This window comes from Ailuropoda melanoleuca, chromosome 6 (genome assembly GCF_002007445.2).
Source record: "Ailuropoda melanoleuca isolate Jingjing chromosome 6, ASM200744v2, whole genome shotgun sequence".
NCBI classification, from domain to species: domain Eukaryota; kingdom Metazoa; phylum Chordata; class Mammalia; order Carnivora; family Ursidae; genus Ailuropoda; species Ailuropoda melanoleuca.
Window position 1 is genome coordinate 122,704,046 of NC_048223.1, and position 15,292 is coordinate 122,719,337.

The 15,292-nt window shown below is 38.4% G+C and overlaps 1 protein-coding gene across 1 annotated transcript in view; it reads left to right on the forward strand.

The window, feature by feature from the left end:
* The first annotated feature begins 9,380 nt into the window (after positions 1–9,380).
* Positions 9,381–15,292, forward strand: part of ZRANB1 (zinc finger RANBP2-type containing 1) — a 38,976-nt gene continuing 33,064 nt past the window's right edge. The window contains 2 exon segments of the mRNA XM_034663404.1: positions 9,381–9,549; positions 10,748–11,598. Of these exon segments, the coding sequence (XP_034519295.1) occupies positions 9,509–9,549; positions 10,748–11,598 (892 nt within the window). The 5' untranslated portion in view covers positions 9,381–9,508.

Genomic DNA, 15,292 nt, shown 5'->3' on the forward strand with positions numbered 1-15,292 from the left:
CCTCCCCTCCCCTTTTTTTTAAAGATTTTATTTACTTATTGCAGAGAGCACGAGCCTGGGGGGGGGAGGGACAGAGAGGGACTATTAAGCAGACTCCATGCTGAGCGCAGAGACAGATGGAAGGCGGACCCTGAGATCACAGCTTGAGCTGAAACCCAGAGTCCACTGCTTAACTGACTGTGCTACCCAGGTGCCCCTCCTGCACTTTTTCTAGTAGTCTGAGCCTTAATTCTCATTCTTGAACAGCATTTGTTACTTTCGTAATAGATATTAAAGTTTTTCATTATGAAAAGCTTCAAACACATACACACATACATATAGAGAGACTGGGAGAATGAATTCTCATGTATCTGTCACCAGATACTAATACATGGCCAGTCTTGTTTCATTTATGTTCCTCTTGCTTCCTCCCAATGGAGTATTTTAAAGCAAATTCCAGATATTTTACAGCACTGTAAATATTTTCAGTAAGAGAAAAGGACTCTTTTATTAAAGAAAGGGATGAGGGAGGTCAGAAGCAGATGGAGAGACAGAGAACCTTAAGCAGGCTCCGTGCCCAGCGCTGAGCCTGATTCAGGGCTCGATCTCACAAACCTGAGATCTTGACCTGATCCGAATTCAAGAGTTGGACAGTTAAACTAACTGAGCCACTCAGGTGTCCTGGAAAGGACTTTCTTTTTTTTTTTTTTTTTTAAGATTTTATTTATTTGCGAGAGAGTTAGAGAAAGCACGAGAAGGAGGAGGGTCAGAGGGGGAAGCAGAGTGGGGAGCCCAATGTGGGACTCAATCCTGGGACTCCAGGATCGTGACCTGAGCTGAAGGCAGATGGTTAACCAACTGAGCCACCCAGGCATCCTGAAAAGGACTTTTTAAGAGCATAAGTACCACACTATTAATCACACTTTAAAATTTAAATAATTTCTTAATATCAGTTCAGTGTTCAAGTTAATTTTTAACATGTATTTAAGTTTTAATACACACCCCACACACAGGAATTTGCTGATTGCATCTCCATGGAATCAGTTCTGTCTGTCCCCTATAATCTGTAAACTGGTAATTAGATCTGAAAGCTTGATCTTATTCATTATTCAGATTTGATAACTATTATTTGGCATAAGTAATTCATAGGTGGTATGGTATATGAATGTTTGATAGCTTTATTTTAAAAATAAGTTTTTGATATTGGTTACATCTATTAACTGATCATTAACTTAATATTAGTATGTATTTTAAGAATTGGGCTTGCCTATCAGAACTTACAACAAATGGAGCAGGGAGAAGTTAAGAAAATGTTTCATTATCTCTGGAGATAGAGTATTTGCAAAATAAATTCAGTAAACAAGATTTTAAAGTGAGTCTGTATATAGAATATTGAGTCTCTTTGATAGTTACAGTTTAGTATATGGGGTGGAGATTCTTGAGATTATCTTTTTTTTTTTTTTAATACAGATGAGAGAGTTGAGGCACTAAGATAAAATTGATTTACTTGCTATCTCACAGTCTTTGCTTTCCTTTAAAACAGGGCCATATATAGGTGCCGCAGTTCATACACATCTGTCATTTGGAGAGATTCTCCCTTTTTCGATTGTCTAATTGAAAATGGAAGCCTTTTCTATAGTTTTAATTGACATACAGTGGTTTCTTTAGTAATCTGGATTAGTGTAGTAGTTTAAGGGAAGTCAGGCTGGTTTTTGTTAAGATTTATTTATTTGAGAGAGAGAGAGAGAGAGAGAGAGAGAGAGCACTAGTGGGAGGGGCAGGGCAGGGAGAGAGAATCTCAAGCAGACTGTGGGGCTTGATCTCATGGCCCTGAGATCATGATCTGAGCCGAAACCAAGAGTCAGACCCTTAACAGACTGTGCCACCAAGATGCCCCAAGGCTGGCTTTAATAATATTTCCTTTTATATTTTCTAATATATTTTATATTTTCTAATAACTTTCTCAGGGATTGCCTCCAAAATAATAAAAAAAAAACCCTTAAGGTATTTTATAGTTGAGAATCATGGTGAGTATTCCCAAGTTATTTTTTTTTCACTCAATTTTAGATGCTAAATTTAGCATATCTTGTTTTATAAATAACTTTTTTTCCCCCCAAGAGAGGGTGGCGGGAGAGGGGCAGAGGGAGAGAGAGAGAATCCCAAGCGGGGCTCAATCTCACAACCCTGAGATCGTGACCTGAGCTGAAATCAAGAGTCGGACACTTAACTGACTGAGCCACCCACGTGCCCCTTATAAATAATTTTTTAAGGTCTTGCTTATTGCTCAACTTTTTCAAGATTTTGTAGCAGTTCTCAATCAGGATATGCTGTGGGAATATTCTATGTAATTTTATTTATTTATTTAAAGATTTTATTTATTAGAGAGTGAGCGAGAAAGAGCACACAAGCAGGGGCAGAGGGAGAGGGAGAAGCAGACTCCCTGCTGAGCGGGGAGCCCAATGTGGGACTGGATCACAGCACCCTGGGATCATGACCTGAGCCGAAGGCAGATGCTTAACTGACTGAGCCACCCAGGCGCCCAATTCTGTGTGTTTTTAAAAAGCAAAAATATGAGCAAAATGTGTGTTAAGTTTTTCCAAGCTTTCTCATTTAAATATTATCTGTCATAGTCATCTAGGAAGGGACTGCTTAGTGAGAAACTCATTGCAGTTTATTAATAGCCCAGATTCTGGATAATGGGAATAAGTGATTATGGGCTGCAGTATAAATGTATATTTATTATATAATGTGTATAGTACCAACTTTAGAGCCAGAATCCCTGGCTTTGCCACTTAGTAGCTTTGTAACTTTGGGCAAGTTTCTCAACTTCTCTGTTCCTGTTTCCAGTCTTTAAAATTGGAGACAATAATGGTACCTGTTTCATAGGGTTCTGAGGATTAAAGTAGTTAATATGTATGCACAGTGTTTAGAACATGTGTGGCATGCAGTAAATGCTGAAGTTTTAGCTGTTTTCTTAGTTGGACAAGGCTGATCCCGACAAAATTGTAGACAGAGTTGGCCTTAGACATTCATCCATCTCTGACGATTGGGTAAGCAGTACCGTCAACCTGCTGCTGTCTTTGACGTTCTTTTCCAGGTTGCCCTTTGCTAAACCTTTGCCTACTTGTTCTCCTTGTCCCTGCAATGTAAACCCTAATTACAAAATCCCCATCCTGTTTTCGTATTAGTCATTACACTAGGAATTATGAGAAAAATGATTGAGTTGAATGACTTTACACTGTTAAATAACATTTGTGAATAACTTGGGTTTATAAAATAAGTTTTTTTCTTTTTGTTATTTTTTAGTAATCTCTACATCTACCATGGGGCTTGAACTCACAACCCTGAGATGAAGAGTTACATGCTCTACTGACTGAGTCAGCCAGGCACCCCATATAAAATAAGTGTTGTAATTAAAATAACTTTAGTGGACTGGAAGTTAGCAAAATAACAAATTTGAGCAAAGTTGAAGTATTGGGAAAATGATATTTTTGGACAAGATGGTAGCTCTGAGTTGGTTTTGCTTTGGAATATTTCATCCATTTGGTTCCCTCTGCTTTTTACATCCCTCCCTCCCACTCTTTCTCTGTCTCTCTCAAAGATTTTATTTATCTGAGAGAGAGAGCACAAGCAGGAGGGAGGGGCAGAGGGAGAGAGAGCAGCAGACGCCCTGCTGAGCAGGGAGCCCCACAGGGGTTTGATCTGGGATCATGGCCTGAGCCTAAGGAAGACGCTTAACTGACTGAGCCACCCAGGTGCCCCTGTCTTTTTCTTTCTTTTACATCAGAACTCATTGATTATCTGAAAGTTCTAAGTTTGTACCCCTCTTTTCTCTAACACACAAATAACATCTATAGTGTTTGGCAAAAAGATGGCCTTTAGTTGGGCTTAGGTATAGTAATGACTCTTGGTTTCTATGGATACTTTGTTAATTGGGATTGATCTGTTTAGTATGAACAGAGAATAGAATAGTGAAAGAAATCAAATTCTGAATGAGGTAGTATCTTTGTAGTCCTTGCAAATGTTATTTTTTAAATGCTGGGTTTGATAATGCACTCTTGGAACTAACCCACTTTCATACATGCTTATGAAAACCGTAGTCATGTTTCATCTTATTAGATGCCCTGAGCATTGTAGACCTTTGGTATCTTCTGTAGGTTGTTAGGTTATGTTTGTTTTGTTTGGGATTATAATAGGGGATGCACGATTGACTTGTGAAGTCTCTGAAACTGTCCAAGTGAACCATGCTGAAATGGGTAGTACGGTAGTTCAAGATATATGTATGTATATATGTAGTATATATACGTATATGTATGTATATATGTTTGTATATAGATTGTGTGTGTATATATTTATATATATGTATGTATTATTCTTTTCTTGTTACGTCTAGGAACTGAGGACTGTAGAGGAACTAGGCAAGATTACAGATAAAGCCCTAGTTTATACTTAAAGAGGTAGAATTCCTCTTGAACAGAATAGATTATGGGGTGCTTGGGTGGCTTAGTTAAGCGACTGCCTGTGGCTCAGGTCCTGATCTCTGGGTCCTGGGATCAAGCCCTGCGCCGGGCTTCCTGCTCAGTGGAGAGTCAGCTTCTCCCGCTGCCCCTCCCCCCTGCTCATGCTCACGTATGCACACGCGTGCTCAAGCGTGCGGGCATGCGCTCTCTTTCAAGTAAATAAAACTTAAAAAATAGGGAGTAATTAAAAGAAAAATCATTACTATTGTTTTGTGCAAGATTTTTGACATAGTGTAAATTTTTGTGTCTATAGATCTGTTTTTNAACACAAGCAGGGGGAGTGGGAGAGGGAGAAGCAGGCTCCCAGCGGAGGAGCCCGATGTGGGGCTCGATCCCGGAACGCCGGGATCCGGCCTGAGCCAAAGGCAGATGCTTAACGACTGCGCTACCCAGGCGCCCCCCTATAGATCTGTTCTAATCAATGGATTGCTAAGTAGTTTGAAAGAAAAACTATTAGAATTGTAGCTTTTATTACATTTCTTCCTGATTCTGCAATGTTCACATATTAAAATGTAAACTTTATATTCTTTGTTATATTTCAGGGACTTAGGTTTGGTTGAAATGAAGTTAGATATACTAGCTGTATGGGTAACTGGCTCAGTTAATCGGCACACTGCTAGTAAGGCCATGGTCACCATGGCAGGTGTTATTTAATTTTGTTATTTTAACTGAATTTACTTTGCCCAGCTTGTCCGCAAATTATTGGGAAGGGATCTTAGCAAGTATGTTTAATTTAAATCTACTTCTTAGATGCAGATGACATAGGTAACTGTGATCTCTGTATAGGAGGAAGGGCAGCACATTTTTGAGATCTAATTTTTTTAAAGAGATTTTATTTATTTGACAGAGCAGAAGCAGGGGGAGCAGCAGAGGGAGAGGGGGAAGGAGGCTACCCACTGACCAGGACCCTGGGACCTGAGCCACCCAGGCGCCCCTTGAGTTCTGATTCTTGGTTACTTTTTAAAAAATTTCATATAGATTTAGTACTTGCAGAGGGTATTTAATGATCGCAAAAGTTTTTGTGACCTTTACAAGACACAAAGGATTTGAGTCCTATACATTGCAGTACTTGAATGGTTAACCAGCTCATGAGTGCCTGAAATTGCTCTAAGCTCCACTCCTGTCTTTTTTTGGTACACTCGATGTGGTCTGTGGGTTTTACTAAACATAGGGCTGGTCCACATTCCATGCCACTTGATGCCCTGAGCCACAGTTTTGTTTGGTTTGTTTTTTAAATTATTTGAGAGACAGCATGTGCATGCATGCTGAGCAAGCACGGGGGTGGGGAGGAGCAGAGGGAGAGAGAGAGAGAGAAAAACTTAAGCAGACTCCATGCTGCTCATGGAGCCCGATGTGGGGCTTGATCCCACGACCCTTAGATCATGACCTGAGCCAAAACCAAGAGTCTGCCCCTTAATGGACTGCGCTGCCTGGGAACCCCTGAGCCACAGTTTTTGGAAGCTTGATTACCTCATTGTAAACTGAGGGGAGGGAATAATATAGGAAACACACACACACACACAAATCAATATTCTGGAAACTAGCCCCAATAGGAAATACAGTTAGTGCCAAATGCCAGTAGAAGTGTGGTTGTTTGGAGTATACTTGAAGTGAAAAAACTCATGAGAGATGAGACTTGAACTGAGCTTTAAAGAAGGGATGGGATTTGCCACAAGTTGAGCATGTGTATCTGTTTCACTTGTGTTTGTAAAGGTAATGCCTTCATGTATCATTTGGGCGGGGTGGGGTGGTATGTGCATGAGTCTAGGGTATGTGAGGTGTTTGGGAGTGAGTCTGTGAGGTGGGTTGTATGTGTGCAACTACTGGAAGGAGTTGGGAGTTCATACTGTTGCGGAATTGCTTCGGAAAGAGTGCCTTGCTATTAGGATTTTTCTGGTAACAGTAAGCTGGGTGGATTTAGAAAGGGAAGGCGCTTAGAAGGCTATTAGAGTAGTTCTGACCTGAACTGAGAAGGCTTGATGGCAGTGGGAAGTGGGAAAAAAGGAACTGATTGGACAGAAACCACCAGAGAGACTCTGGTGGGTGGAAAGGTGGAATTCAGGAGGATTCTGTGTCTCTGTGCTTGGTGCAGAAGTCCTCATGGTGTCCTTAATGGATGCAGGAGAAATCAGGGTTAAGAGTTTGCTGTGAGAGGAAGGGAAGAGGTTTAATGTAGGATGTGATAAGGTATTGGAGCCCTGAAATGAGGTCAGATTTATGGATAGAGGGTTCACTGTATCATCAATCTTCAGGATCTTGCTCAAGGCCAATAGTTTTTTCTGTTGACTGTTGTGAGGAAGGACAGTGATGTAGAAAGATTTGGAGGAGAAAAGAAGGGAATGACTGTGGGATTTTTGGCTTAAGATTAAGTAGTACTTTTTATATATCAACATTACAGTTCAGAATTACCATGTGATATTGTAACAGAACCTGAAAATTCAGCATGCTTGGAATAACCTAGTTTTAACTTTCATCTATATTCCCCTAAGATGCATTCTGAACATTTATAAATTTCCATAGATTTGTTAATTACTATTTATATCAACAATTTATATTAATGAGTTAATATTTATATTACTGAATACAGACTCATATTTAATAAAGCTAATACAAAACCATAAAGACTGCTATTAGTCCTTTGTTTAGATGACTTACCATTTGAAACTAATTGGCCTTCGTTTAGGTGACTTACCATTTGAAACTAACTAAGTAACTAACTAACTCCCTCCCTCCCTTCCTTCCTTCCATTTCAGAGAGAGTGTGCACAACAGGAGGAGGGGGAGAGGGAGAAGCAGACTCCCCATTGAGCAGGGAAGCCTGACCTGGGGCTCTATCCCAGGACCCTGAGATCACAACCTGAGCCATAGGCAGACATTTAAGCAACTGAGCCACCCAGGCGCCCTGCTTCTCTCTCTCTTAAGGAGTTTATACATGATGAGGATTATTTCACTTCTCCAGTTTTTTTCATAGGGTTTTAGTAGGTGGTTGGGAGAAGTTGTGGGGTAGCTGCAATTTTGAGGAATTGCCTTTAATAGAGAGCTGTTTCTTCTACAATGTTTAGTAATGCTTCACAAATATGTTCTAATTAATTCATTATTAAGCATGACAATATAAAAAATGTTCAGTTGCTAGCCTCTCTTTTCCCCTGATCATTAATCCATATACTCATAATACTTAGGCTTTTATTATTATTTCAAGTGGGAAGTATATAATCAAAAGCAGTTATCAGTTTAGGACTGATTGTTACACTTGGAGACATTATTTAGTCTGTCTGCAGGTAGAGCTTGCTGCACAAATGGATTCATGGATTCTTTGGTCCACAGGTTGGGAATTGTTGGTATTGCATTCGAACCAAGGAATATTTGAAGAGTAGAAGTTGTGTCTGGTTCTCCTTAAAGAGGGTCCAGATTGCGTGGATTTTATTTTTGCTTTTTATTGTACTAATTAATTGAAGTATGATTCATTGGATAGAATTTGGAAGTCTGTTACATGTAAAAGTGACTTGTAAATTAAATTTACTTGGGTATATGACTATATGTTAACTTAAAAGATGTTTAGTAACAGTTTTATATCACTGTATAATATTCTCAGAGCTGGTTGCTATTAAAAATAATTTTATGTTTTTGAGGGGATTTTTGACATCTGGAAGAAGAAGTGTACTTAGTATTAATTTCATCTCGATAATGCAAAATCATAGTTGAGCCAAAGTTGTCTTTACTCTTCCATTCCATTTACTGATTACAGCAGGTACAAACGGCTCTCTCAGATAATCCTCTCCAATGAGTTTTAGTTTTCATTTACTGAAAAACGGTATTTCTACAAAGTCTTACTTTCCCATAGAGTTGATACTGTATACATCATTATTTAATATAATGCACTTGCCTTAAAACTTTGGAGCATGGTTTTGGTATTGCTTAGTTACCTGGATTTTTGAAGAGGGGGGCTATTTATCAGGCATATACGACAATGACTCTGTTTTTTATGGCAGTTTTTTTTGTTTGTTTTTGTCAGACGTGGACATTCAAACATGTTGTGCTGGCACATTAGTTCCATGAAGATTAGCTAAGATAATTTAAGGTCACAAGCTGTTTAGTTGAGCCTGTAAACGTGTCGAAGTAAGACTGACAGAAGCAAGCATGAAATTTTGAATGTGAATATTTTAAATGAAATACTGAAATTACTTATAGTAGCCCTGGATATGTATTCATTATGTCATTTGTTCTTGTCATGATAAGTTTCTACTTGACCATGTTTTTTTCCAGTAGCACAAGCAACTTATTTATATTTCATTCCTGAGAAACTAAAGGAAGAAACTACCTAATGAATATGAAAATTGCCATTAAATTAGATTGTCCGTTTTATGGATGCTTCTATGATTATGGTTCTTTGCTCTTCAACACACTTTTGAACTGGTGTTAGAGTGTGTGTAACCCGTGTGTACAAACTGAATTTCAAAATCTAAGTAATATAAATAACCTGGGTTAGGGAAAAAATACAGTTGCTGAAGGAGAAAAAGAGCTCAGGCTAAATATTTTGCTTTTTCTACTTACTTGGTTTATACCACCTTTCTCTCTTCAGTAATAACAAGTAATATGGGTAGGACTGACTTAGCACTACTAAGTTAATATTAACGATACCATTAGTGTACATATATGCACGTTTAAGGCTTTAGAGAAAAATGTCTTTCCCATATCTATTTGACGGACCAGCCCAATCAGTTAGCTAATTTTATTGCTAAATAGATTTAATTAAAGAATGAGTAGGATTAAAATAAGGGCTGGATTAAAATAAGGGCTTTTTTTTTTTTTTTTAAATAAATACTTCTGGATATAAAGTAGGCTTCAAGTGAAATTCAGTTTTGGTTTCCTTTACAGGACTAGCTATTCACAGTCAGACAGAACCACTTAGCACGCTTTGCTAGTGTCTCCTGAGGAAGTCAGAATCTGAGCCAGCATGAAGACGGAATCTTGTGTTTGGTCTAATTCATAAACCATACTTTTATTTTAACCATGTGCAAGGTGGAGGTTATAGCATGGAAACTAAAACCTTAGTAAGTGTGATTTTTATTTTAGCTAATAAATTGTAGCCTTTCTTGTAGTGGATTTATCCTCTTAACGGAGTTCACACTATAAATGGGGTGAGGACTTGGCAGACAGAGACACAATAATGCACATACAAAGTGAAAGAGTCAGCTTTTCAGGTCAGGAAAAATCCCTGAGAAAGGGAGGCAAAAGGTTCTGTTACTCTGCCAAGGATTTTTTACTCTTGGTTAAAAACAGGTGGCAGGATGATATTTAGTTGAGATGGGCTATAAGAAAATGAAGAGTCTGGCTTTAGTGGTAGCCATTAAAAAGAGTAATTATTAAATTTGCTATGGAAGTTACTTCATAAATTAGTTGGCATTAAGTCATGAAGTCTTCATTTTAGAGTAGTGTTAGTAATAAGCCCAGTGTAGAATCCTAGGAACCTTTTTAAATATTGAATATTTTGAGTATGAATATTCAAAATTCTATTGGCATGAGTATGTTAGTAGTTATCTTAGGGACATTCCATCGACTTTATTGTCCCAGTAGGTGATGTACAGTTTTTATTTTTTTTGTGCTCCAGACAGATTTTGAGGGTGTAGGCTATCAAGGAACTTGATCTATATTTCACAGTGTTACTTTTCTGATTGTAAGGATTACTTTTCAACATTTTTCTGCCTGTGCTTATTAAGAGCAGTGGATAAGTAGCACTTTTAAGCTGCTTTTTCTTCCTTAGCAAAAATGATAGAATTGACTTGTTTGATCTTCTGAATTAATAAGTGAATCAAACATAGCGATACTGTGAATCTATGTTGTTCATAATTTGAGAATGGTTAATTTGGTTTGTGTTCTTTCCCTTCTCTTTGAATCTTAACTGCTGGTTACTTTTCTGAATTGATGGTGATGACCTGGCTTAAATTAAATATTTCTTTTAGCAGCTTCTCTGTTTTAACTTGCTTCCCTCTTAGAACAAACCTCCCTTTATCTCCTGCTTATCTCTTTTGCATTCTAAAGTACAATTTCATTAAATCCCCGACGTCTAAGATTTTTCTTGGGAACTTATCTCTGGTGTCTCTAATGGAAATTGGAAAAAATAAGGGTAGTTCATTGCTAAATCTTACAGGCTGCTTTTGAGAGATTTATATAAGTTGAAGGGTACTTTTGGGGCACAGAGGTGGAATTATGTAGTTATTGTTTTAATAACCATGTCTTAATTATTTATAGCGTCCTGCCTGACATAACTCACTTCAAGAAGAGCACAATGTCAGAACGTGGAATTAAGTGGGCTTGTGAATATTGTACCTATGAAAACTGGCCATCTGCGATCAAGTGTACTATGTGTCGTGCCCAGAGACCAAGTGGAACGATTATCACAGAAGATCCATTTAAAAGTGGTTCAAGTGATGTTGGTAGAGATTGGGATCCTTCCAGCACCGAAGGAGGAAGTAGTCCTTTGATATGTCCAGACTCTAGTGCAAGACCCAGGGTTAAGTCTTCGTATAGCATGGAAAATGCAAATAAATGGTCATGCCACATGTGCACCTATTTGAACTGGCCAAGAGCAATCAGATGTACCCAGTGCTTATCCCAACGTAGGACCAGGAGTCCCACAGAATCTCCTCAATCCTCAGGATCTGGTTCAAGACCAGTTGCTTTTTCTGTTGATCCTTGCGAGGAATACAATGATAGAAATAAACCGAACACAAGGACCCAGCATTGGACTTGTTCTATTTGCACATATGAAAACTGGGCCAAGGCTAAAAAATGTGTTGTTTGCGATCATCCCAGACCTAATAATATTGAAGCAATAGAGTTGGCAGAGACTGAAGAGGCTTCCTCAATAATAAATGAGCAAGACCGAGCTCGGTGGAGGGGAAGCTGCAGCAGTGGGAATAGCCAAAGAAGATCGCCTCCCACTACGAAACGGGACTCTGAAATGAAAATGGATTTTCAGAGGATTGAATTGGCTGGTGCTGTTGGCAGTAAGGAGGAACTTGAAGTGGACTTTAAAAAACTAAAACAGATTAAAAACAGGATGAAAAAGACCGATTGGCTGTTCCTCAATGCTTGTGTGGGTAAGTTTCTGCATTTTTTGAATGGGATGGAAAAAAGATACTAAAAATGACATGAAAGATAAAAGCAGGGTCAATATTATTTACCATTTAGGTCATTCAGCACGGTAGCTGTGCTCCAATTATGCATGCATAAGAATCTCTGTATTTGTGATCTTGTTATAACTTTGTCCTAAATTGCCTCCATTTCATTGTGTGTCTTTCCATCATTAGGGAGAAAACCTTTTTAAGTTAAAGCAAAGTATCTTACACATCAGTAGAAGAAAAATATACCTGGAGTTTAAAACTGCTACTCTGTTTCTTGTAACAAGATGTGACTGAGGAGTACCAGCTGCTGCTTCAGAGTGTTTGTCAACAGTGTGAGCATCTTGTGATGATAGAAGCTTTAGTCAGATGTTAAAAATATCACAAAAATGTGACTCCAAGAAGTTGAACAAACATAATATTGACCTTGAAAATACTGATGTTAGTTTAACATGAATGTCATGTAGTTAATATTTGCAAATTTTATGAAACTGATTTCACGTAGCCAGCTGAATTCCACAGCTCAGATTATGATTTGTGTGTTTTGTGGTTTTAGTGCTTCCTGAAGAAATTCTGGATCTTGGTCCCAGTTACTGGTTCAGACTGTCGAAGGACCAAGACATGTTGTGAGAGCAAGGTTTTCTCTAGTTACCGACCTTGTGAATTAAATATTTGTGATGTGATTCACAAAAGCAGTTATTGGACTCCCTATGCTTTTTTATTTCTTTTTGAGTAGGTTAGCTTTTTGAATTTTATGATTTAAGTTATTTGGATGGGGTGCTTACTTTGACATTGTTTTGTAAAGAAAATTTTTGTAAAGGATTATTTGGAATGACTACTCAAGTTAAATATTGTGTGGAACAATAGTTAAACCTTAATTATAGCTTAGCTGTATGTGTATGTTTTTTCCCCCAGTATGAATTTCTTTTGTTTATCCTCCTGAATATAGCTCCAAGAACAGAAGACATAACTAATATGAACTCATAAGTCCTAAGCGTAGATTTCAAGAAATCTGAGTTTTTTATTTTAGTTTTGTTCTGGCAAAAAGAATGTCCCAAAAGGTGAGTCCTTCTGAAGACCAAAACACAGTAGGCACTTAGTAACTCAGCTCCAGTTTTCTTCTATCCTGAGGACTAGGGAGGGATGAGAGCACACGGAACCATTTTAGGCTATCTGTATTTTTCCATTTCATCCCATTGATTTTTTTTCCCCCCAAATTGGGGTACCCTATATGGTATAATTTTCCTTTTTTTTTTTTTTTTTTTTTAGGAGATACAAAGGGTTTTATTTCTTTTATTGAGGCCAAAGTCGTCCTGTAACATAAAATTCACCATTTTGAAAGTGAACAAATCAGTGGCATTTAGTGCATTCACTGTGTTGTGCAACCACACCTGTCTGCTGCTAAAACATTTTCATCACCCCAGAAGGAAGCCCTGTACCATTAAGCAGTTATTCCACTCCCCTCATCTCCCAGGTCCCTGGCAATAACATCTGCTTTCTGTCTCTGCACTTACCTATTCTGGATGTTCCATATAGATGGAATCTTATGTGACCTTTTGTATCTAGGTGTGATTGTCTTTAAATTACCTGGATGCCTTTTGGAAGCTCTTAAAATCATTTTTGCAGGTGGTAATGCACTATGCATACATTTAGTACAAGGTCATGTTCTATAGTACACATAGTTTACAGATGGAAATGAAGTATGTTGCGACAATTATTAACCTCTGTTGGGGTCATGGAATCCTTTAGAAATCAGAGTTTGATAGTTTCTTCAAGTTAGTGGATCCTAGGATAAGAACTTTTACTTTGAAATATTTTCTCTTCTTGAAACACACAAATTAGAGCAATCAATATAACTTTGTCTATGTGGCTATTACTTCTTGCCTTTATGACTATTCTCATTTTGTTGCTGCCTTTTATTTCGTTCCACATATCCTTATTTCTTTTGGGATAACCATCCTCATACCTCTCTGCATTTTGATGGCTGTGAGTTCATTATAAAGGTGGAACAAAAACTCATGCCATCAGGACCAATATTGTATTTGATCTTGTTTCATTTACCAGCTTGTCATTAAGTCCCTATTCCCATCCACTCTCCAGAGTTTCTAGGTTTTTAAGGCTAAGTATTAATTGTATTTCGTTCTTAGTAATGTGCATTTTGTTTTCCCTATCAACAAATATTTTTGACTTCACCATACAATATGGTTCTGAACTATTGTACCAAAAATTATGACTGTGTCTTTATTGGGTAGTCCTGTCCTGATTTGTAAACATCACTGAAATATGTGTAAAACTTTTTTTTTTGTTTACCTTGTGTTGGGTTAATTAACAGAAGCCCACATGTACTGAACGTTAATCTTTACTTCCCTTTTTCTATGTGCTTTATGTTTTTCAGATTTCATTAGATATGGTATATAATGGCTTGTCCATGTTAGGCATTTAAGATAATCATCTCTGTGGTCCCTTTGGTAGCACATATACTAAAAAGAATTATCTCCGAAGTATATACACTAAGTATAAAATATTTACTGAGTATAAAATTTATACTAAGTATAAAATGTGAGACTTAACCCCTTTGAAATTGGAAAAAGTCAGCCTCTGGCCAGCTTTGTGGCTGATCAAAATAGGATCGAGGAGGATTCAGTTGTTCAGAAGGCAGAAGTAAACTGAAGTGCCAACAGTATTGAGTGAGTTTCTTTTTTACGTGACTGTTGGGAATAAGTTTCACCTCTGTCATCATTATTATCTTATGTGGTGAGCGGACGTTGGGGACAGCGATGCCAAAACCTGACATCAGTGAAAGTGGAATCTGGGGATAGGAACGGGGATGGTAAAGGCAGAGGTGTGAATTTAAATGTGCAGTTGTCTTTGGAATGTCTGTAGTTTGGTGCCAGGTGTTTTCTGAGAGGTCGTGTTGGTACTAATCATAGACTGCCTTTCCTGCTGGGTAGGTGATGTCCCTAGAGAGCGGGGCAGTACTACCTCACACACCATCTTAGTTCTATTGTATTGAATCGGCTGCCCTTTAAAAGAACATTATAGTTTGTGACCCAGGTTGATCCCTTGAAAAGATACAGGGTCACATAAGAATCCCAAATTAAATCCATGGTGATAACTTTGTGTATTCCTGAACCTTGAACTTGTGTATCCAGTTGTGTACACCACATTTTCCCTTGAATAGCTGATATTTCCAACTTCTTTCCAACTCAGCAAAGCTGAAACTGAACTGGTCTCTCCCTTAAACCTATTCTTCCTTAGTCCCCTTCACCCTTGATGGCGAGTTTATCATTCCACCGGCTGTGCCCAGAGCCGCGGTCATACTTGATTCTCCTTTTTCTCTTTCTGCTTTTCTACTTCTCAGAAAATCTTACTGGCTCTACCTTTAAAATACATGCAGAATCTGACAACTTCTCACTACCCTGGTCCAAAACATGATCTCCTCCATTGTTCTCCACATAGGGGCTACTCTTCTAAAACTCTGCTCAGAACTCTTCAGTGATTGCCTGTGTTACTTGGGATAAAAGCCGGAGTCCCTCAGAGACGTTCTAGGCCCCCTCAGCTGTGTCCTGCATCTTCCCCCCCCCTTCCCCCTCCCACCTGTCTATTGCTCTCAACTTCACTTATTCACTTTAGCCACTCTGGCCACCTTTCTTCTCTACAAATAAGCCTCAAG